The 25,579-nt window shown below is 35.0% G+C and overlaps 3 protein-coding genes across 4 annotated transcripts; 1 reads left to right on the top strand and 2 right to left on the bottom strand.

Annotated features, from left to right (window-relative positions):
• Positions 1-1,041: 1,041 nt before the first annotated feature.
• Positions 1,042-17,821, bottom strand: LOC100371005 (guanine nucleotide-binding protein subunit alpha-12-like). The gene is made up of 3 exons (XM_002735617.4): positions 17,296-17,821; positions 6,135-6,185; positions 1,042-5,099 (listed from the first exon to the last, which is right to left on the bottom strand). Exons 1-3 carry the CDS (start codon positions 17,755-17,757, stop codon positions 4,530-4,532), a joined length of 1,083 nt encoding a protein of 360 aa, XP_002735663.3. The 5' UTR covers positions 17,758-17,821; the 3' UTR covers positions 1,042-4,529.
• A 2,684-nt stretch (positions 17,822-20,505) lies between these two features.
• Positions 20,506-21,795, bottom strand: LOC100373118 (uncharacterized). The gene has a single exon (XM_085502463.1). The coding sequence runs from the start codon at positions 21,737-21,739 to the stop codon at positions 20,804-20,806; it is 936 nt and encodes a 311-aa protein (XP_085358589.1). The 5' UTR covers positions 21,740-21,795; the 3' UTR covers positions 20,506-20,803.
• A 227-nt stretch (positions 21,796-22,022) lies between these two features.
• On the top strand, positions 22,023-25,106 carry LOC100370852 (small ribosomal subunit protein uS5). Of its 2 annotated transcripts, none has more exons than XM_006817613.3 (6): positions 22,023-22,043; positions 22,304-22,533; positions 23,332-23,439; positions 23,804-23,977; positions 24,322-24,481; positions 24,866-25,106. In XM_006817613.3, exons 2-6 carry the CDS (start codon positions 22,306-22,308, stop codon positions 25,030-25,032), a joined length of 837 nt encoding a protein of 278 aa, XP_006817676.1. In that variant the 5' UTR covers positions 22,023-22,043; positions 22,304-22,305; the 3' UTR covers positions 25,033-25,106. The 2 variants fall into 2 exon arrangements, with proteins under 2 accessions (XP_006817676.1, XP_006817677.1); XM_006817614.2 differs by lacking the exon at positions 22,023-22,043 and adding an exon at positions 22,055-22,163.
• Positions 25,107-25,579: the final 473 nt, after the last annotated feature.

The raw sequence follows: 25,579 nt of genomic DNA, 5'->3' as shown, positions 1-25,579 counted from the left end.
AGTCATGGACTGAGGCAAAGGTCTGCCCTGCTACAATCAGAACAGCCTGTGGAGCTCCTTTAGCCATTAGAAAATGAAAGTTGTCTGATTCAGAGTACTCTACTGTTAAATCATTTTGTGAAATACAACTCCAGTGGGGTGTCTGCAAATGGTGGCTGTATGCACGCATGCACACGCACACACAAAAAGAACAAATGCACACATTTTCATTTTCTATTAGATTATTTTGATTTTAGATGCCAGCTTGTCAAATTTCCCTCTATTTTGCCATTTCACTTTTGTTTGTACGTACATTATTTCGCCATAGTTCATAACATCCAGGCCGCGTCATTAAAAAAAAAGAACAATTTCCACTTACCCAATACCAGTTCTATTTAAAGGTACATGTTCAGCTTGTACATGTTATACAAAGAAAGGGTCACGCAAAAATGGCCCCTGCATTGTTAAACTCTGTTTTTACTAGCCATGCTCTGAGCTACATACAGCAACATGAAGATGTGAATAGTAGATCAATAGGAACTACCGGGGTACATAATTTGCAGTCACATAATCAACTGTCCAGTTTTCTGTGGGGGCTCTGTTTCATATGATATACATGGACGACAAAGAAAGAACTGTACGCAGTTCACACTTCCAACACACAATCAAGTATCGGCTGATTGACAATATAATCTGCCTTTTCCGTAAAACATTCTACGACTGAGCCTTCGTTGAAATAAGATCTTTGCATCACTAAACTGCATTTCAAACTCTGTTGGGGTGAACATTTGTATAATATCATACTGATATCTGCGCAAATGTGCGTGTTAAACATTGTGGCTAAATTGAATATGTACCAAATTAGACTTTAGTGTAATTTTTTAGATTTCATGCAACAGACAATATCTCCCCATTCGTGCTTTGTACACACTGAATCTAAAAAATTGGACAACTAGTATGCAAATTAGCTAATTCATATAACAGTGCAGCTGCCAAAAAACTATTTTCTAGGAGAGTCGGAATAGTGTTAACTCACCACAAGTAAGAATTCAATAGACAAGCAAGGCTTAAATAATTTCTTTATGTTATTTTTTGTTAACAATTGTCAGCATCGGATTGACTTGGTACTTTATTACAAGCTTTTTTTTTTTTTTACAAATAGAGTACCAAAAATACCCAAACAGATCACAATATTGAAGCAATATGGATAATGTACAACGATCATGCCAGTGTGAATGAGTGATATATAATGTTACATGTACAATAATCCACACTACAGAATGAGCAAGATATAGTAATACAAGTATACAAACTACCTTCATATTATCAATGGGAAAAATCCACCTCTAAAAATCTACTTGTAAAAATCTCAGCAAAAAATTACAATACAATTTGCTTTATATTTAAAAAAAAAAAAAATTTAAGAAATTTCTCCATTCAAAGCTTGATTGCCACTATATTTCATACAACGACCAAAATTTGATAAATAAAGTACTCGCATACATTTTGTACACTTGAATGAACTCTTTAAGTAAAGAATTATAAATTTTTTATTTCGTTGGGGAGACCGTGTGAAAGTGCAGTCTAAAAAGTCTCTAATTTTACAAGCTGTATTAGTGCCAATATCTTGTTTCCATTATGTAATATTTATCTTTTCCAGATTCTTCAGGACTTGGCAAATAAACTCAGATTGCAACCTGAGAATACTTTTTAAACTGCCCATCTTTAAATAATCTGCAACAATTAAATCTCAATACAAACAGTGTTAATCATAATTGATCAAAGTGTTAAAACGCCTTGGAAAGCTGTTATTTTGGAAGCCATTTACAAAATAATGATATATGTGCGATTGCACACAATTTACCAGACAAAGCCTCAAATTACGTATTCTGTATTAAGCAGGCCTGACACAAGATTGGTAATCACTATGAAAATTTCAGATTTGTTGGTTACTTAAAAGTTAAAACATAAAAATGAACAAATAAAAATAACCCTGCTTTTTAACAAAAGTAATATTTGATTATTTTAATGCTGATTTAACCGTGTGCTATACATCATCTAAGTATCCCACATTATTTTAACATCAATACATGGTATATCTCAATCTTGACTGTTTAAAAGTACTATAGTCCAGTGTTTTTTTAATAATTAAATTAAAGTGTTGATTTCTCACTCTAGTTATTCTGAAATATTAAAGGACAGTGGTCGTCATACTGAGCGTGTTAGAATTTTGTGTACACATAATTTATTTTGCACAAGCTGTATATGCTATGAGCCCCATACCGAACAGAACGCTGCCCAACGACCACCGCCCTTCAATTATTTGTTGAAATGCAACTTATTTTGGCTAGGCTAAAAATGAGCAAATATTGTCACCCTGAGCCATAAATAAATTATCTTAATTTTCATAAATGCAAATTTGTCTGGGAAATAGTATGGAACCACACACATACATGTTATTAAAAATGTTAAAAGTCCCTGTAAAAATGTTAGTGCCATTGAACTATGATGTCACTTCAATACAGCTGTAAGTGAAAGCTGTCACACAGTAAAAAAAGGGAAAACTTAAATTGCAGTAAAAACATCTGTATATGCAATTGATTCATCTTGCGCAAGCAGTGGAGGACATGATTTTTTTTTTTTAGAAATGGAATCTCGCAATTACAATCACACAACAGAATTAGGATCACCAGGAATTGATCGAAAGAGAAATGAGGAAAAAAATATTAACGGTCAGCCATCTCAAATCCAATAATGAAACGAAATGATGTGCATCAGTAACCCATAATGTGTGATGTTGACGCCAAGTTCGAATGAAATTAATCCAGGTATGTCTGAGGAATTTTTGACAACCCATTGACATTTCATTGTTCTTGGAAGACAGAGTTTGTTGCCAATTGGTTAAATCATATGTGTAACATTATGTTGTGTCAATATTCCAACTTTGACCAAAATTGGTCCAGGCACATCACAGAAGTGACATTGGATAGATAGATTAACACATACACACATACAACCCAAATCCCAGGGCCCTATTTTCATACAGTACTGCAGAGCAGGGATCAATAAAGAAACCACCTATTTACAAATGTCAGGTTCAATTTAAACCAATGAAAGCCCCCAATGTCACAATAGAAGCCACTCAATGCTCCTGTGTCACACTTCAACAAATGAAACTATTCAATGCCTTCCAGTCCACATTTAAAACAATGAAAGCCAAATGTTCCAAGTTCACATCTGAACCAATGGAAGCTTCTCGGATCAAATTGAAAACAATGAAAGCTGCTAAATGTTCCAAGTTCACATCTGAACCAATGGAAGCCTCTCAGGTCAAATTGAAAACAATGAAAGCTGCTAAATGTTCCAAGTTCACATCTGAACCAATGGAAGCTTCTCGGATCAAATTGAAAACAATGAAAGCTGCTAAATGTTCCAAGTTCACATCTGAACCAATGGAAGCTTCTCGGATCAAATTGAAAACAATGAAAGCTGCTAAATGTTCCAAGTTCACATCTGAACCAATGGAAGCCTCTCAGGTCAAATTGAAAACAATGAAAGCTGCTAAATGTTCCAAGTTCACATCTGAACCAATGGAAGCCTCTCAGGTCAAATTGAAAACAATGAAAGCTGCTAAATGTTCCAAGTTCACATCTGAACCAATGGAAGCCTCTCAGGTCAAATTGAAAACAATGAAAGACACTCAATACCCCAGGCTACATTTTAAAGCGAGAGGGTATTCACCTTCACCTGTACACGCGCGGGAATTGAATTCCGAGCAACGATCTCAACACACGCTAAAAATGCAAAGGCTTATGGGTAAACAATGACACGCTATGGCCAACTGATGCATGCGCAGGTGACGACTCCCCCGCATCTGGATTCACAAGCTAAATCTGAATGTAAACTTGAAATCCATGACACATGCACCATGGTAAACTTATCCCGTACACCAGTGGCACAGACACCCCCCCCACCACCACCACCACCACCACAATGGTAGAAGAAACTCAGTCATATATTAGTAAAATTCATTGAGGTAACTCTGACGAGTTTTAGTGTTATTGGTGAAAAATGTAACTTAATTTTCAGGTTATTTTATGAAAATGTTGTTTGTTCATAATCTATACATATTAAAAATATTGATAAGAAAATTGGATCAACATGTCTAATGGAGTTAGCGCTTATGTAAAACAAAACTCATTTAAAAACTGAAATACTGTGGAATACTTTATTTTCGCTGGAATTAATTTTCGCTGAAAAGGCATTTTGGACGTTTTGCTTAAAATTTATTTTCACTGATTTTTGATGAGTTTAATGTGAAATATAGGAAAAAAAGTATATTCGCTGAATCATTCTATTCACGAAAATAACGAAAATAAAATCCAAGCGAAAATGAAGTATTCTACAGTACATCTCAGCCATGTGATGAAAGTTGTCAATAATTAATGTCCAGTCTAGTCACATTCTTTCGACGCATGGGTTTTACAAATGTGAACATCCAACTTGTTTCACACGATTACAAAGTCTATCAGTGGATAAAAAAAAAACAATCACTGAAGCATAAGCGACTTCAAATTATCTTGCAGAATAGTGTCCTTAACAGCTTGAAATACAAATTTAATATTCTCAGTGTCTATTGCAGTTGTAAAATGATGAAACAACGGCTTAGTGCGCTCTCTTCTCCTTGAGTCAAACATATTTAGAATAAAGTTTTGAACATCGGTGAGACCGTGAGGGTCTCCTTGGAAGGCGGGGAAATAGTCCAATATGCTCACATGCTTCACTTTGCTCTCTAGCAAGTCTGTTTTGTTAAGGAACAAGATGATCGAAACCTCGCAGAATGATTTGTTATTCACGATTGTTTCAAAGATATTACACGATTCCACCAGTCGGTTTGTCACCCTGTCCTCCATCAAGACCTGATCAAACTCACTTGACGAAACCAGAAACAAGATTGAAGTGACTCCTTCAAAACACATGAACCATTTTTGCCTTTGCGATCGCTGACCACCGACGTCTACAAACTTGAACGGTATTCCTCTGATATCCATGTTGTGCTCTACAATTCCTTTCGTGGCCTTGCGAGAGTGTAGGACATCCAACTTGGTTGGCAAGTAATCCTGAAAAAGAGATGTTCACTCAATGATAAATATATAACAGAGATAGGAAAACAGAGACCGAGTATGTTGTCATAAAAATTCAACCATTTTTGTGGGTCACCATTTTATACCGAAAAAAAAAGCATGTCAACTGAAATAGATCCACTGTTTGAGATGCAGTGTGAAAGCAATTTGCATGCAATCGATAGAGATCTACCAAATGCACCAAGACAAAAGTTTTCTAGCTTTTTTTTTTATATTTTTATATATTGACTAAAATTAGAAAATTGGGTTGTCAAAAATGAGCAAATCTGTTTTATCCATATCAAATTCTGTGCTGTTGTCGTTATGTAACTTAGAGTGGCTGCCGACCAATGAGGGGGCTTTGCTGCAAAAATGCTCCCTTGGGCCTACAAATCTGAATATCAAACTTGGTCAAGGTCAATATTTCTATAATAGTGTTTTTCTTAACTAATCATTAACGATTTTCGCTACTTTGCAAAAAGTAGAATGATTGCATTCATGCAACAAATTGAAATATGTTCAGGTAATTTATATTAATGAGTAACATGTATTCTTAAACAGAACAAAAGTTTTGCCTCTAGTTATCACCAGCGTCAGTTTGAATCGCACACATTTTGTCAATTGATGAAGTTTGCCATGCATAAGAAAATGTTTGTTTTCTAATTGACGATCACATGTTTTTAAATGATGAAGGTCTTCTATGAACAATTCATGGTTCAAATAAGTCATAAAAAATATATATAATAAATAAATAAGGATACTGAGGTATAAAGATATTCTTGTTCTACCATGCAGTACATGAGATTTTTTTTTTCATACATCAATTTCATTGGTATTATGCCTGATATTCATCTTACAATGCTCGAAGCGATAAGTTTTTAGTCTAGATTTAAAAAATGTTGACACTGGGACCAGAATTTCCACACGAAAATGGTGAATGGTTAGCGAAACACCAAGCAACAATGGTATTTTTTTCATGCAGTATCGTATTTAACTAAGAAGAAGGAAAAATGACAAAAGACATTAATTTACCTTCTTGCCAACACGATCAGTTTCATCAAGGAAGTATTTGACAGAATCGCCCTGTAAGAAAAATAAGACAAAGTCAGGGCTTGATGATCTACATGTATGTCAACATAGTATATGTAGTTGAGTTTATGAACATTGACAGACTGCCTTATGTATATATAGTGCCCCAAATGTGGACTAAATGTACACAAACTCACACATACACCCATTGATGCATGATGTCCTTAACATTAGAAGTTAAAATTCTGCATGCCCTGGAGTCAACCATTGGGGAAGCAAATATTGTGAATGTGTTTACAAATTTCATTTGCTTACTGTCAATTACATTTGATTGTGTATTATTCATTTCTATATTGGGCAGTAGACTTGACTAGCACAACTTGTGTTAATTTCTACTTTCCTGTTATTTCATATTTACATTTTACACTTACACTTTCTTGTATAAAGTTATATTTATTATATTTACTTTCATTGTATTTTTGATTTTGTTTTGTATTTATAAATTATTAATGTACTTTGGCAAATAAAGAAAGAATTAGCAAAAACAAATGAAAACTCTGATCAGCAAAATGATCTCTGTATAGATTTAGTCACCAAAATAATTCATCCACGATAACCTGAATGCATTCACAGATTCATTGCATGAAAAGAAATTTATGCAAAAATTAAAAATGTGGACACGACAAAAAACAATTAGTCGTTTTTTTACACGTAAATATTGTTTCCAATTAAAAATCAATATTTCAATAATCAACAGTTGTAATTTCATAACAAAATTTGCAAGATTTATACAAACAATACTCAATGTTTATATGACAAATATTGTGGATTCTGGTCCAACTACAAATAATGGGAAAAAATTGGTAACAGTTTTTTTTAATGTTTGTCTATAGGGTTGGTTTGCTGTTTGTATAATTGATGAGAGTCAAGACATCTGATTCATCTCAGTAATGTACAGTACAGTTCTGGTGTAACTCAACTTCCAAGCTGATAATTGACTGGTTTTGACTTTTTTCTATAAAATTAAAAATCTACAGCAAGTATCATAGCCATCAATAATTTCAACTTGTTCTTTGTAGTATTTACCCATGTTACAAAGATGAGACATGTTTAGCCAGATTACCCTGTGCAATTTAATTATGCGTCAGTTTTGAATGCTAGCTTTAAAGTACCAAGAGCTCCTATCTGTTCTAGATTGTTGTCCATTATTTGTATGTAGTCAAAATATTACCTTGTACTAACCCCACTGATTTTATTATATTATTTTTGTTTGGAAAACACACTTTTCATTTTCAGGTCACATTCAGCCAGCCAGCATTGGCCATACTGCACAGCTCAAAATTTGCTTACTAGTATCTCACTAATGCCAAGCATGCCAACTCGTACAAGCATTCGTACAAGCATTCATACAAGCACCTCATTAACGTTAGCTTTGTTTTCATGCAAATGGAAAGAACGATGAATAATAGTTAAAAATTTGTTTTGATCTAATTTAGTATTTATTGTTTATATTGATATACTGGTAGGTAAATTATATTATACCTCTAAAATGTTTCTGGCCTTTTTTTTTTCTAAAATCGCTCAATTTTATATTATTTTTTTTGAAATTGTCATTAAATTGATATGCTGAATTTTTCCTTAAATCCTGATAAAACAACAACAAAAAATATTGCTGGTATACTCACATATGTAAATGACATGAGTGACTTTGGGAAGCCTAACTACTAAGTATTCTCATAACTATTTATTAATTTAGTTTGCAGAGAACACTGGACAGCAAAAGAAATTTCAGAATGTTCTATATGCACTAATAGTAGCACATTCACATACGAAAATGATAACTGTAAGTCTATGGTCAAAATCAGTTATATTTTAATGATCCAGGATAAAATTAATGTGCTTATCTGTTAGATGTGCGAATCTAATAAAGCAAATACGATAATAACAAAGCTTAGGAAGAAATTATTTCAGGATATACTCAATATGCTCTTGATTTCTTGATAGTTTGCACAGAAGGTCCAGCACCAGACAAGTCAAAATATACAAAAGCTGGTGAAATGGAGGACACACTCACCCTGTCAGAACATGAATGACCTTGGAAAGATGCTTTAAAACAATACATACATAATGGAACTAAAAACATTTAAAAATACGTCTTGGTGTTCTCGTTATTTGCAGAACTATATTAATCAATTATTTGATGTCCATTATTTCCTCACACCATAGACTGTACGGAAGGACATTCAAAGAAAATCAATCTGCAAACCTGGTTGCAAAATCTGTCAATTTACAACTAGATGAAGCTTGATCAATTGAGTTTCATTTTTGTTGTTTGCGCAGTTACATTGTACAGTTAATTCAATATTTTCTGTTTTTCCACAATCAAAGTTTAAATTAAATCTGAATTGTTGGAAGATAAATGAACTCCAAAGTTATTGTCTACCCCTGTGATATCATTCACTACAAAACAATAAATGTATGCTGTATATCGCAAAACTGTTGATGATTTCATGGTATTTGTAAAGACTAAACTTTGTGAAAGTCGCTTACACTACGTCGTAGGACCCTAGAAACATTTTCACTGATACAAAATTTCATGGTTTTCATTGACTTGCAAAATTTGCAAAAATGTTTCACTTGCGAAATTAACTTAGTTTACAGTACTGGCAGTGCATACTGTCACAAACTGTCCGAATTAAAAGGTGCACACCAGTTTTAGCAACGTTTTGAGCGATGTACATTGATGGGTTTGAAGCAGACATGCACAAGTTCGCTCATGTTTGCCCCATCCACACAGCAAACTATTCAAATTGACATACTATAATTAGGTTCAATGTCCTTTTGTTTTATTCTTCAAATATGTAGATCCTATATTGTTCCATTAATATTAAAGCGAGAGGGTTGTCACCTGTGCACGTACGGGAATTGAGTCCCAAGCGACGATAACAACACACGCTAAGAACGCAAAGGCTCTTGGGTAGATGCTTGTAAAGAATGACACACTATGGCCATTTGATGCATGTGCAGGTGATTTGAGTTAAAGCAGTGTGGTCATCCTCGGCGCACACATGGGAATGGAGTCCTAACTGACGATAACAACGCATACTAAAAATGCAAAGGTAGAGACTTGTTTGTAATCAAGAACACATTGTGGCTGTCTGTCGCATGTGCAGGTTACAACTCCCTCATTTTAAGTGAGAATTAACTCTGCAATAAACGTAAAATTTAGTCCATTAGCTGTTATATTGCATAAGACTATGTACAGCAACGACCAATTGTACACCAAGGATCAGCAAATTCAAGAATCTTTGATGAAACTGCATTATCATCTTTGATGTCTGATAAAAAAAAAAAAATCCCAGGTCACAGATTTCTAACACGTTGCCTGCTGAATGCTTACCAAAATCAGTGGGCATGTCAGCAGGCAATGCATTAAATTATGAGTGAATGTAACTGTACACAGATCTATAAAAATCTAACAAGTGACAACTCTCCAATCACCCATGACATGGTGGCCTGATCTATGCTCTATTGAAAAATACAAAAGATGAGGGTGTGGAAGAGTTACACGCCTTTTTAAAAATAACATTCGAGTATCTTTCACTTCACATTCTATTGCTTATACATGTACTGGAAAATACTGCTTTCTTCCCAGTATGCAAATAATTATTCAGATTTTTTTTTTATTGATATGCTTAACAAAACAAAGATACAATACACAAATACATTACAGGTTACTACACAAATACAGACTTATGCTTCAAAATAATTAATGAATTCTCCCCATTTTTTATTGTGACTTCCCTGTCTGTTTTCTATAATTGCGACTTTCTTCTCTGTATGATAAATTAATTTGATATATGATCTAAAACCACCAATGTCTGGTTTTGTCCCAACAATTTTACATTTAAATATATAATAGCGTGTCAATAATAACATAGTATTATGTAATGGTCTAGCATTGTATACATCCCCCAAAATACATGTTACTGCCCTTAACGTCAAAGTATCACCTGTAATGAAAAAAAAACATTCATTGACTGATGTCCAAAATACAAATACATATCTACAGTCCCAAAATAAATGAAAATAGTCTTCCTCAACTTCTCCACAAAAAGAACACAGGGGGGAATCAATTAAGCCCCACAAGCACAACAACCTGTTTGAAGGCAATATTTTCATATTAATTTTATATTGAAAATAGCGTAATTTGGCATCGGTAGTAATAGAAAAGGGAGCAAGATAAATATTTTTCCAAGGTAAAGGGGTGTTCAAAATGTCCAGCCAATATTGCTGTATAACTGAGGGGGTTAAATCAGGAAATTCCTCATGGCAATACCAAAGGTAAATATTTTTATTAACCTTAGTTCCTGACAGCCAGATATTGTTATGCATGTTTGGCATACAGACCATTAGTTTTGACATGTTAGATTCAACAATACTGCGCTTCCAAATAGATGGAATTGCTGATAATAACTGTCGATATTCAAATTGAGTACATACATTCCCGTAGTTTGATACCAATTCTTGAAACGTGTAAAAAGTACAGTCTGCATTCAAAAGATCATTAATAAATATTATACCGTGTTGTATAAAACGTTTCCAAGCAACAGTCGTGTTGTCAATCCGAATATTAGAATTATTCCATATTAGTTCTTGAAGTATATTTTCTATGTTACTTGCACTCGTATAATTATACTGCAACCATGCTGAAATTATATCTTTTAAAAAACTTGATCGAAAAAGGTCGAACTTAAATAGGTCTGGTTTACCCAGCTTAGCGAAGTAAACCAGGGCACCACCAAAGTCGGAGAGAAAGTATTTAAATATTTTACTACAAAAGGAAATATCATTATGGTAAATACGCGGAATCCAAGCTGCTTTCAAAGCTTTATTGAATGCTCTTAAATTAGTAAGTTTAACACCACCCTTCTCATATGACTTGTACAGTACATTTCGTTTAACAAAGTCTCTCCTACCACCCCAAATAAACGGGAAAAGAATATTTTCATATTTCTTAAAGAACGCATCACCAGGAGATGGTAGAGACATAAAAAGATGGGTGAACTGAGAAATTATCAAAGATTTTATAATTGTAATTTTTCCAAATACAGTCAGACCCTTTCCGTACCATGGTTGCAGTATCTTCCTCGCCTTTTCAATGCGATAGTTAAAATTTACATAGGTCAATTGAGATAAATCAACAGGAATATGAATACCAAGAACATCGACAGCACCATCAATCCATACTAAGGGATACGGAGTGTCAATATGAAAGTCTGTATTTTTTAAAGAACCAATGCGCAACACCTTACATTTATCATAATTAGGCGATAAACCAGAGATCTTAGAAAATTCTTCAAGGATATTGAATAAAGCAATAAACGAATCATAACTAGCTTCTATTGGAAAATTTGTGTCGTCTGCGTATTGTGACACTTTGTTTTCTATTGGTCCTATGAATAAACCTTTAATATTGACACAACTCCTCACCCGAATATGTGTAGATGCTCTAATAGAAGCCGCATCCCCTCTATTGCATTGTACCATTTTAATAGAAGCCGCGGTTTCTAATACAGATTTTACAGTAGTTCTACGCCAATGACAAATAAATATGGCGATAACGGACACCCTTGCCGAACGCCTTGAAAAAGGTGAAATGTATCTGAAATATTACCAAAATTAATAATACGACTATAAATACTATTATATATAACCTTTACCCAAGAAATGAATGAGGAACCAAAATTGAAAAAAATTAGACTTCGAATTATAAACTCCCAACTTAGCTTATCAAATGCCTTTTCAAAGTCAGCTATAAATATAAACCCAGGTTCATTTTCAGATTTTTATTAATTAGGCCACCCAGATTTTGTATTCGATGTCAACAAACTTGTATATAACAGTTATACGTAGTAATAATACAGATTGATGATATTTCATGTTTTGTCTATGTGCGCCATCATGTCCATGACAAAAATTGATCATCTTTATGACCAATGGTTAAGAAATATGGTGAGCATGTATGTATCATCCTCAATGTCTTGTGGTGTAGGTTTGAATCAAACGCATGACTGAATGAATATTTACTCAATTTAATTTTACTCAAGGTGACAATACTATTATTTGTCTTCATACAATAGACATATACACACACTTTATAGTGCAACACAGGAATGTGTGACCTTTGCACTCGGTTGTGATCACTGACTGAATCATAGAGCACCATCTCAAAACTGAATATTCGTGGTGTATTTTAAGTCTAACCATACCGGAAGTGGGAATTTGGTAGTACTCTAAATATCTAAACATATTTTAGTATAAGGTAGTAATAAATGTGCACAAGACACTTCTGTGAGCAATTGAAATGTACCGTACATGTTTCATTCATTACCTCCCATAACACCTCGTAATTGAGGAGATGGGGGGTTGGGGGGGGGGAAATATAAAATATAAAAAGCCAAATAACGTAATCAACAAATGAGTATTTTGTACTGGGTAAGTTCACACATACATGAACAATATTACCCAAACTATACAGGTAAACTACACAAATATAAGCAAAATGAAAAAAAAATGATATTTTTAATATCAAAAACTAGCACGTTCGGCACACACGTACAGAAGACAACATGTTTAAGATGTGAATCTAGTAAATAACACAGAATACGTGGCAATGTATTACCCTGGTATATACGTTATATACAAGCATATCATTGGCCCTCAATAGTACGTTAAATCAATGTAAAACATGTTCTGTATGCATCATATCTGGCTTGCTGTGCATCTTGGATCGGCATGGATGGATTTCATGGTAATTGCACGTACTCTATTTTGGGGATGCTTGGTGGCCGAGGGAAAGATGTGCAGTGATGTGCAGCTAGGCGGTATGGGTGTGTAATCGTTGGTTCAAGTCACACATACAGCACAATTGTTTACTAAATGAACTTTACACCTTGCCGTGTAAATTGGTGCTATTTACTTAAATTACATATTAGCAGCTACTACGAGTTTTCTTGTTCTAACCAGCATGTAGACTCAATTTTATATGATTTTCCTTACAATAGATGTAATTAGCATAACACTATCTTCAGTTGTGTTCTTGAAAGTTCAAGCACGTTGGTACTGTGTGGGGAGAACACTTGTTTTGAAAGCAAATTACCTTCAGAAAGTAACCTTCAATTGTGAACTATAACCAAAACCCTAAAATCATCGTGGAAACAAACAAAAAAGATGGCTTTATTGACTGGCAGTTATTAGAGCTTATTAGTCAATTAGCTTATAGTAACCCCTTCCCCCTGCGCACACACGCACACATGTGCATGCATACCACCACCGAACACAGCAACCATATGCTACATGCCAAGCTGAAATGAAAATAAAAACAGTACAGTCAAACATCTAGTAGATTGAGGTCAAATGTTAGATTACTTGATTTAGGTACGACTAAAACTATAGTCTCAAGATCTCAAATTTCTTACAAATAATGTGTGAATACTGGTAATCCTTTGCATGCCATAATTTTTCTTGGAAACATTTGGTGCAATATTTTGCATGCTTTATGCATTTTTCTATGTTTATTTTGATAATTTTAGACAAAATGACATAATTTTATATTGGCTATAAGTCTGGATCAAAATTTTGGAAAAATTATCAAAAACTTATGTGGGTTTCAAATTTCTGAATAGTAACAAAAATTGACATTGGCCCTCACAGGGTTAAGTTCTTTTAGTTTCTCTTGAAATTGGTTAAAGTGCAACGTCGATTCAAATATACAATAAAATGGCTGCTCGTTTGAGATTTTTAAAACAAAAACAGAAATTTCCGTTAGTAAGCTGTTCATAAGTTTGAATAAAATTGACCCACCAATGCATTAGCAAATGGCCACCAGGAAATTTAATTTTCATTGAAAGAAAAAAAACGTATCCATTATATAACGTTAGGTTCCGCAGTGTGTCTTAAACTGACATGTTCTATCTGAATCGATCACCTGTGTGTCAGGGCTCAGAATTCACAGTAACATAAGGCCACCAAACCTGTCTTGAGGCTACCATTTTTCAAAATTAGTAGCCTGACTGGACTACTAGAATTTTGTTTAAGGCTGTCCAACACAAACCGAGCAAAATAAAATTTATTTATATTGACACTTTATGACTGGTTGTACACGCCTATTAAGCCTGTATTACTATAGAACTACCAGATTTCAAAATTGGTAGCACTAGCAGACTTATTTTGAGCTGTGTGTGTAATGATAAGCAGATTTTGGCTTAAATACCACACTGCCACCTTATACATGGAACTAGAAACTTATTTCAACAAAATAAGTTCCTTTCAAACACATAAGTCTTTGGAACAGCAGTAACTAACACATAATAAGACTAATAAAATGTGTTTATGGAGTTTGGAATATCATGTGCATTTCCAGGTTTCTATTAGTTTTGAGTAGAACTTCTTTGAATGCAATAGAATCACATGTAAGACATTCGGATCAAGGAACTAGCAGCAGAAACTGTTTGCCGATTACACAATTTTAGAGCCAGTTTATTACCACAATGCTCCCAAGTTTCATTGATAACAGTTTAGTAAAATGCATGTAGATATAAATGAAATGGTTTAATTTGTCTGTAAAATATATAACAATAACAGGAATGTCGTTGCTTCCACCTACTTTCCACAATCCGAACAAACTCCCAACAATTCTAGTGCGATATGCATCAGATCGGTGGACACCAAAATTCAACGTCAATTCCCTGTCTTTGAACCTTGAACAAAATGGTTCCACGCATATCCGAAAATTGATTGACGTTAGATGGACACAACTGAAAACTTAAATCTCTAAATGGGGAATTATTATTAATATGCTCCTGTATTGTTAATCATGCTATGACAACAACTACATTGTATGCAAAGCAAAGCAGAACATGTAACAAGTTCCCTCCCTCCCTCTTAACAAGTCCCTGTTGGCAGCAATCACGGGGTCTAATCACAGTATAGAGTAGCATAATCACATTTAAAAAGAAGAAGATTCAACACAGAATTTTTGAAATCTGTTCGATCAGCTCTTTTACTATTCCTATACCAAAACAGGTGAAGTATGTATGTTTACTAATTTTATAAAGTAATCAAGGATTGTACTCTTTGCTACGAACACAGCTTATTTTGGATTTATGATTATTGATCTCACTGAAGATGTATAGTTAAATCTGACATCACAAAAGCAAACATGGCTAAAATATTCTGACTTTTTATTTGTTTTAGCTTCTACATTTAATAATTAATTTTTACCTGCAGCAGAAAAAAAAAGAATCTGTGATTCCACTGGCTAATCAAATATTGAGTAGGAAGATAGGGGTTTTATGTAATTTACTATATGGGGGCAGCCATCTTGTATATGGCTTGAGACAAGTTGAGAAACAGGTTTTCTCAGTTTTCTTCAAATCAGAGAAAAAATACAAAACTTTCATAGCCAAACGATTCGTTGGGATAACATTAAGCCAATCACTAATCGTCATCCTTTGCATACGAACACCTAAATGTACACAAAGACCTAAAGTACTGCCTCATTATCATTTAATAACAGGGCTGCACATGGCGCTGATCAACCAATGAGAATGTAGGGTTTAAATGATGGGAAGCGAACGGTAATATAAAAATGGATGATAACAGGGCAAGAATGGTGATATGTGCAGTAATGTGCAAGATATGTTCAAGCCCATTATTTAAGTGAACATCACCGTCCTAGCCTGAAAAGAAAGTAATGAACACAGTGGTTAGCTCCTCAATGACGCTTGTATTTCAGTTACGCTTAGAAGTTCACGGGCTAACGACAAGCAAACAACAGCACATAGGTAAATTTTCAGATGAAAATGCCTAAGATATCTTAGTCTAAACAAATAATTGTAGGACAACAATGAATGTTTATATAAGAGTCGCGCAAAATATTTTTCGCATGTTTGTGGAAACATTGACCCAAACATAGCCTGTTTATCATCTGATAACATGGCTGCACGTGGTACCATTCGACCAATGAGAACGCAACATTTCAATAACGAGCAGCGCACAGTATTATAATATGATATCAGAGGTTGCACTAGTCTTAATGTGAAGCATCGCTCATTCTGCACTAAAACTAGAAACAATACCGCTTCATTAGTTTGTGTTTGGTTATATCTTTGGAGATAATGAGGCAAACTTATCGAGAAAATGACTGAAATAACTGTTATGTATGCAGCACGACTCCAAAAATTATAATCTCCTTGACCATAGATAGCACGGGATGAGACATCATATGGGATCATTGGCAGCACAGTGGTTGTACTGATGATGGGTACACACACCCATGTTCAAATGCTACTAGAGTTGAACTATAAAAATGGGTCAACGCCATGCTGGGTAATTCAGTGTGCCACAAAAGTGACAGACAGAGATTCATTCACTCATGGATGTGACTCCGGCAAACCTTCGTTAAGGTCTACAGGTGCTTGTTCCATGACCGCATTTACAAAATGCTGGGATAGCGCATTAATATGCTATGTACATGTGAAATTGTTTTAATAAACATGGAATATGGTTACTGTCGCAAAATTCACAGTAGATGTTCAGTACCGTACTTGCAATTTTAATTAAAAAAAACACACGGCTACATTTAATGTTAGGAACAGACGCCTTGAAAAACAAAATAATTAAAAACAAAACAAAATAGAAAACCTTTTTTAAGCCCGATTATATATGTTTTAAAATTATTCAAATTAATTGTCTTCCCCTTATTTTGGAAATTTAAGTTCTATAAAAAGAACTGCAACTTGCATGAAATCTCGGTGACCCATGACCTTTACGTAAAAATGTATATCTTGTACTTCCTCGTCGTTTCTACATATTAAATCCGGGAAATATACAGTCTCCAACGTCTTTAATAGTTATTTATTTATAAATACTCTGCATTTATGCTAATGATGTACGTAAACAAAGTCTTGTGTACGGTAAAGATATGACAATCACCCCTCTTAGCCTTAGAGACAGCTAGGACATGTTTAGTTGAAAATGTTCACGTTGTTATCGGGTTGTTGACGTGTGGCATCGCCAAGGACACGTCTCAACCAAATACCGAGTGCTGTCTGTGATATTTTTAGGAGTGTCGTGAACGACAGCCATTATTTATACTTACCAACTGAAACTCGTTCCTTCGATCAAAAGCGTCCTGGATTCCTTTATCTGCCCACAGCGCTTTCACGCTCTCCACATAATCGGCGAATAAGACGGTATTCAGTTTAATACTACTTTCGTACGACATTATTTTATCGCCATGTTTCTCGTTTTCTGCCTCACCCCACGGTATACGCAGTTTGTCTCGGGCATCTACAAGTACTTTTGAGCCTTTCACAATGTTGCTGTAAATTACACTCCGATATTCTTCGAGATCCTCCTTGGTGAAGTCTAGCCCATGTATTATTCGCATCTGTTTAAGGAATGTACTCTTTCCACTTTCGCCAGCGCCCAGGAGTAATATTTTCACTAGTCTACGGTGGTGCGCTTTTTCCTTGGCAAGGGCACGGTCAATACGTTGGCTCTGTTGTCGTTTTTCTATTTCTTGAGGTGACATACAACATGTGAACACTTGGTCCGCCATGATGGAACTGTATCGATACCACGCCCATGACGTCACCAACCGGAAGTGGGCCTCATCAAGAGTTTCGCAGTGTCATCAGCGCAGATATCCGTTTTAAATAATATTTTGCGAAATCCAAGAGTTTATGAGTTTGTTATTTTCAATTTTTTTAATTCTCAGAATCACAGGCAAAATACAAAACATCGAAGTGTAATAATAATTTATAGACATGACTATTATTAAACTCGTAAAAATTCAAATAAATGAAAAAGAGCAAATACGGCACCTACACTTGTTTCCATGGAAACTGACTTTTTCATAGCGTTAAGAGCCGCCTGTAAAGTACATTAAACAAATAAAATACAAATTATTAAACTCCACACTTGCGACCTCTGCCACTTCAAAACAAACACAAAATTGCGATTCAAATGACAACCCAAAAAAAAATAACTAATTCAGTCACCAACAGTTTTTTTGGGGCACATTCAAACAACAACTTGGAAACAATTCAGTTAACTAAATCATAAGTGTAGTATATCCATGCCGACATATACAGGTGACATATTGTGTTAAGAGATTTATCTTTCCAAATGGCGACATCAAGATGAAATAAGTATGTGAGGCAATATTTAAAGTTGGTCATCAATCGAATGACAATGTTTATTGGTTTGTTATGTATTATCCAGGGCCTATTGTATTCTTTTAGTTTTATGTTTACGCGAAAACTAAAACGAAAACAAAACCAAAACAAAAGTCGATAATTGAATTAAATCTATGGCTATCTAGGTTAAGGGGTCAACGATTTGAATCTAGGTCGGGGATTTTTTTTCACACATTCATACATTTTATCTTCACCCACAACAATTCCAAAGTTGCCACTTTGTACGAAATATAAAAAAAAAAAACATTTGCTGACCCCTGATAGCATCATGAGGACTTTCGATTTTGCACAATTCTCGAGAAATTCCCATTAAACCAAATTCTAAAAACTAATTTAAATGTACCTAAAATAAAGTGGCCTTGAACGCCACGACCTTTGGGAAGGATATCTCCAGTGCTCCAATATTTCAGAATTTGTTGCCGAAGCATTAGATTTGCAACCAGTTTCTTGCTTGTCTTTTTATTTTATTTTAATTTTCAACGTAATAAAATATATTATTAAAGCCAGGCGGAATAACCGGATTTCGCGGTAACCCGGCTATCACAATTTACTACACTCATAATTTTATTGAAAAAATCGCCCAAAAAACGGAAACAAAAGACAAACAAACAAGAGACTGTATACAAGTCAAATCAAACATCTGATAATAGTAATAATATACTCAAATAAGAGTGTTTTTGACGTTCGTACGTCTCCTTCCTGTTATGGAATATTGCAATTTGCTCTTTACCGTGTTGAATTACAGCTAATAATAACAAAGGACTGGATGATTGGTTATGTCGTTACGGTTATACAAAGCTCTGGGTTATAATAAAATGACACTTTTTTCGGTGCTTAAATCAAACATAACTATATGGAAATAAGATCCTACTTTGTTTGTTTTTTCATTTATTTTAAGTATTTAGAAGCCTGCCCATATTTTTTGAAAACTTGGTCATGATAAATGGAATGAGAATGTTCATTGGTTTATTGTGTACGATTCATTACCTATTGCTGTGTCCTATTATACCATGACACTGCATTATTTTATTGCGTGTCACAGTGACGTTTTTTGAAAAACTTGTCCTAATATTTCTCATAAATCGATATTTTTAGAACAATTCCTTAGACTGAACACAATATACTTTTGAAGAAAAATTGCATTTTTTGACACTTCCAGATTTTTGAAATAATTCAGGACAACAAAAAAATATCCCACCATTAACAATTTATGATTTATGATCAGCCTATATCACCAGTTTACAATTTGAGATAAGGCATAAGATTCTGCCATAGGAACCTTTGGTAAAAACTAGCCACTAAAATACAACTATTTAGGCTGTTGGGCGTGACTCTCTTTGTATTGCCTTGGAGTGCAATTTATTGCAAAATAATAATTGTTGGGTATTTTGATTTATGAGTAGGCTTCTACCTTAATGCAGTTTGTATCAAATTTTGCTCAACTGCCATGAGTGAGCATGTTACTCCATGTATGTGCAATGCATTGTGGGAGATAACATCCCATTGTACATAATGGAAACTACTTGGAAACTCACTAAATCATGTAATTTTTTAAAATATGTCTTCACAATATTAATATTCATATCAATAATATATGGCTTTTCATCCTATGTCACTTTCGGTATTATTATGGCATGATCTCATAATAATGAAAGCATGGGGCGAACATGACATATAATGTCGGCTCAACCTCCTTAATTATTAAAAAATATATATATATAATTTTTTATAACATTGATACTATTACTTGTATATGCAAATTCAATGATACCCGAAAAACAAACTTTGATGCGCAATAATAACCCTTTCTTTCACCATCTCTGAGGGCGCTGTTCATAAGGGAAACCGACAGAAGCGGCAGTACGAAACTTGGCATATGGAGGGTCTGCATCTGGGCTTACATAAATTCTATGGTAATAGATGTATTACAATCAACACCAGAAAATGTTGAACATGTAATAATAAAAAAAAAGTATTAAACGAAGTAAATGTACAGCTAATTAATGAAGAGTTCAAGTGCAGTCGGTGTCAACAATTCATGAATATAATGGAATATTTACCGACTCCGGGGTAATTATATATTTCGTTATACTTAATAAATAAACACATTATACGTTAGAATTATTAGAACTAGACATTTATTTGTTTCTATTTTGAGTTTTGATAAACAATACAGCTCCCCAATAAAGAAATCCCTTGATTTTTGTAGATTCAAGGTGTCGACAGTGCCTTTGGCCCAAAGATTTTTTAAAACTTCTATGATTTATTCAAATGCTACAGTACCGCAACTATATTTTCGTTATAGATCGACAGTAAGGAGTTTTATTCACCGCCACGTGATCGCGTTCTTACCAATCGGTGTAACAATCTATATTATAATGCATGTTAAATAACAAAGTTAGGAAATCAATAAAAATTCTCAGAATTCCCCTTAAGCTTTAAGCCAAGAACTTGTTGTATTGCGTCCAAGTTGTACACGCCTTTTGTGTTGTCTGAGAGCAGATTCAAAGAAGTGAATTTCTTTTCTGGTTTTGTAATAATAGCTTTATAGAAAGCTCCAGAGCAATCTATTTGACTTAAATATACCACGCGAATATAATCACTCTGGGGCATATCCCGCAGTGTCGATGGATCGTCATCAAAACGAACCCAACCAATACGGAAGCAGATCACTTCAAGACCATAACGAGCTGCGAAGTGTTTGCAAAGCTCTTCTCCAGTAATCTTGCTAACACCGTATAAGGAATCCGCCAGTGTCATGTCTGTTTCTGTAAATTTCTTTTCTGCTGCGTTTGAGTTAATGCTCTCCGGAATACTGTAATCACCAATAACGTGCCCGTTCATGACATGGTTACTGCTGGCAAATATTATTTTTTTCACGTTGCTATGGACACACTCTTGTAACACATTGTAGGTTGCATGTACGTTATGTTTCACTACATCTTCCCATGATGCACTTGCATTGCTGACAGCAGCCAGATGTACCACGCAGTCCAATCCTTTGAATTTCTCCTTTACTTGATCGGGTTGGCTAAGGTCAACGCCGATAGATCCATCAATATCGTTATCTGTCATGGTGAAGTGTACGTACTCTAAGCGGCCGTCGTAATTTGGTAACATCTCTCGTAAAACCGTCCCAATGCAGCCAGCACTACCGGTTATACCAACCCGACGTATGTCATGATCGTGTTGGGGGACGTGGCGTAGTCTGTATTTCTTCATCATTGCAGACAGACTTCTGGGGACACCCCAACCGATTAGTACACCAAGACCCACTGCACCGACTAAGTAGCACAGTTGAGTGGTTTCTTTGCAGGGATGAACTTGAATAAACTTGGACATGTTGTTCTGCTCGCACTGCCACGCCCTTATCAAAATACTATCCCATCCATCATCACAGGTCAAGACATCAAGAGTCATAATGCACACAGGGACTATATATTCGGGACTATTTTATTTTCACTTATTTTTTGAGGGCTAAATGTGCCAAATTAATCGTCAGTTATTATTCAAAATTATGCAATAGAATGTTGTTTACTTCAAAAACCATATGAATATCCCAGCAACCGCGTGTGACCGAGGGCGCTGTTTACCGGAAATGAGATATAATATACGAACCTCGCTTTCAATATAGTAAATTTATCAGGTAAGATGGAGGACATGTTTTCATGAATCGTCTGAAGAAATCCATCACCATCCATTGTAGTTTTCTATTTGCGTCTTTTTTTAGGTCGATTATTTCAAGAATATAACTCCTTTCAATCGTGTAGGTTGGTTTGTTGCCTTAAAACCCCTAACATTTGGTAAAATAACCAACTGCATAAACGAGTAGTCAATCTGATTGATTTGTATTCACGTGTTCAGGATTATGTTGTACGAATTATATTACACTAATTCCAATTTCAGCAATGGCGGACGAAGCTCCAGCCAGCTCTGACCGTGGTAGAGGTGGATTTCGTGGCGGATTTGGAGGACGCGGTAGAGGTCGTGGTCGCGGAAGAGGCCGTGGCCGGGGTCGTGGTCGTGGAAAGCCAGAAGATAAGGAATGGGTTCCTGTTACAAAGTTGGGAAGACTTGTAAAAGATCTTAAGATCAAATCTTTGGAAGAGATTTACCTGTTTTCATTGCCAATCAAGGTACCCATTTATCCACAGTAAAATTGTAGCTACTTTGAAAAGTCGGCATTTGTGTTGCCATTCGAATGTGTCATGATAAAGAGATTATGAATGGATACATTTATTTATCACATGACTATTAACCTCACTTGTAATTCGAAATATCGATCATAACGCTTGTGTGTGTCCAAACCTAAACACTAACTTTAGGTGTTCTGAAGAATTTAAAATAAAAATATAATGGGAGGGACAAGGTTGGGGTTGTGGGTATGGGGGCCCTAAGGAACTCTTTTCAACAAAATTATACAACTGGAATACAAAGTACTACTGTTTTGCATGGTTTGAGGGTATAAAACATTTAAATAATTGCCCACTGTAATGTTCAAAATGGTGATGTAGAACAACTAACCACTTCATCAGTTGTTACCAAGACAATGAGAAATTCGGACCAGATAACAATTAAGATGGTGCAATGATAACTGGGGAAAGCTTGTTAGGAGTCTGCCGATTAAAGATGTTACAAATGCGAGTGTCCACTGATGTGCTTTAACATTGTGCCTAATTAGCATATCATTTGTAAAATTTCAAGTTTTGATGGGTGATGAAGCAGTTATCCCCTGATATCATTTATTCATGGCTGTATTATTTTAAGGATATTACTAGTATATGCCTATGACATCACTCTTATCAACCGCTATATGTATAAGTGATATCAGGTGTCAACCTCAGTTATTCTCTGGTCTCCTATACAATGGAGGTATACTTATTTCCAGAGTGTCTGGCTAGTTGTTCAATTTTGTTTTTATTCTTTGATTCTAGGAACATGAAATCATTGACTTTTTCCTTGGGACTGCTCTGAAAGATGAAGTCTTAAAAATTATGCCAGTACAGAAACAAACCCGTGCTGGACAACGTACCAGATTCAAGGTAAGGCTGCATTTTAAAGTACATTTTATTTCCTATTTCTAACTCGAAAAATACTTCAGTGGTACTTGGATCTTTCTGTTTGCTGAAAGACTTCAGAACTCAACGATAACTTTCAAAACTTGCTTGTTCGAACTGTATGTTGCCTTTATATTTATTATACTAATTTTTACTTAGAAAAATTCACAATCTAGTCAGATAGTATGCTATTATGGTATTACTTGTGAAAATGTTTTCACATGTCTGTCTGTTCATATAAACCTGACTGATGAAAATTACTGTTGTGCTAAATATCCAAGGTACTTGTTAGTCATGATTAATGCAGTTTATTGGAAAGTAAAATTAATGATTATTCTCTGAATTGTAGGCTTTTGTTGCTATTGGTGATTTCAATGGTCACATTGGATTGGGTGTGAAATGCTCCAAAGAAGTAGCAACTGCTATTCGTGGTGCCATCATCATTGCCAAGTTGTCTGTTATTCCAGTACGTCGTGGTTATTGGGGTAATAAGATCGGTAAACCACATACTGTACCTTGCAAGGTGAGTTCCGAATTACTCTTTAATTAATCAAAACATTTTTTTTCTGCTGAAATCATTCTGCCAGTGGCTGGTACAGTGATAGCATGCAAAAATCATGCTCACTCGATGTTTGGGCAATTTATTTAGTTCTACAGTCTAAACCGATAACATTGATGCAAACTTCAAATCCTAAAAATATAATTGTCATTCACAATTATATTTACCGGTTATGAAGGGAGCGGAGCGAACCCACTCTTTCTACACAAATGCTAGTGGTCTCCAACGTCAAAGCTTTATCTTCACATTTACCACCTTGGGAATCAATGTTAAACATTTTGTAATCACAATCGGTGCATCTCATTCAGGTTACAGGTAAATGTGGTAGTGTATTGGTTCGTCTGATTCCTGCACCAAGAGGAACTGGTATTGTCAGTGCTCCTGTTCCAAAGAAATTACTTACCATGGCTGGTATCGATGATTGTTATACACAAGCAACTGGACAAACCGCTACCCTTGGTAACTTTGGTAAGTATTTATCAAGAAGAATGTTATTTGTTAGATAGTCGATCGATCGTACTGGCGAGTAATTAATCTGAGTAATGGACTTACATTGTTACAAACTAAGTACAAACTCACTTTGAGGTTTTGAACTAATTTTTGAAGTTACAACATTTTAATACAAACTGTGGTTAATGGGAATTTAGCATTAAACTGTATCTTATTTTTTCCATTAAAAATGTGTCTTGATAGAAACACACACAAATTGCAATCATTATATACTTTTACATCAAAATAGAACAAAAATAGATAAACATCATTAAACCATTATCTGGTCAAGTATACGAAAGTGCATGTGATACTTGTAGAGCTTATATGCTGAATTGTGATCAACTCCTTTTTTTTTCTCAGCCAAAGCAACATTCGAGGCAATCTCAAGAACCTATAGCTACTTGACACCTGATATGTGGAAAGAAACAGTCTTCAGCAAGTCACCCTACCAGGAATATACCGACTATCTGGCCAAGGCGCACACTGCGCATCCAGTAGCACCTCGACCTGAACAGAAATCATTCTAAGCCTTTAATGTCAAGTTATCATTACTGAATACACCACCATGGTGTTTGGCTTCTTGAATAAATACTAAAAACTATTTGTTTTGGCTTGTTTGTGAGAAATGTTTTTGAATGTGTACCTTGTGCAATTGTGGGGTACCGGTATGTTTGGTATGATAGTAAACTGCCTTTTATAAAATGAGATTAGTATAAATCCTAGTGTACCTAGATCTGGAGATTACTGGTATAGGATAATACACAAGTGGAGTGGAGCCATGCTTAACACAAGTTCATTATTTGACTTGAGTGTCAAAGGCACCTGGAGATAGTACTGACCAATTGTAGTTAACTGCCTTGGTATAAATGTGAACACTATTTTTAGGCTTTAGTTGCATAACATATTAAAGTATCGCAAATGGAGGACATCTGCACTGCATCAAATGGATGGTACTCTAAGAGTGCTGTAACTTCTAAATTAGAAGACGTGCTTTATCCAACTTGTATTCTGGTATTCCAAACCACCTATAATATAATCTTGTCAAATTCAGAGTATTGTCAACAATCCTGCCTC

This window comes from Saccoglossus kowalevskii, chromosome 8 (assembly GCF_978046115.1).
Source record: "Saccoglossus kowalevskii chromosome 8, keSacKowa6.1, whole genome shotgun sequence".
NCBI classification, from domain to species: Eukaryota; Metazoa; Hemichordata; class Enteropneusta; family Harrimaniidae; genus Saccoglossus; species Saccoglossus kowalevskii.
The sequence above is the reverse complement of the archived record's forward strand: the minus strand, read 5'-3'. Positions and strand labels throughout refer to the sequence as shown.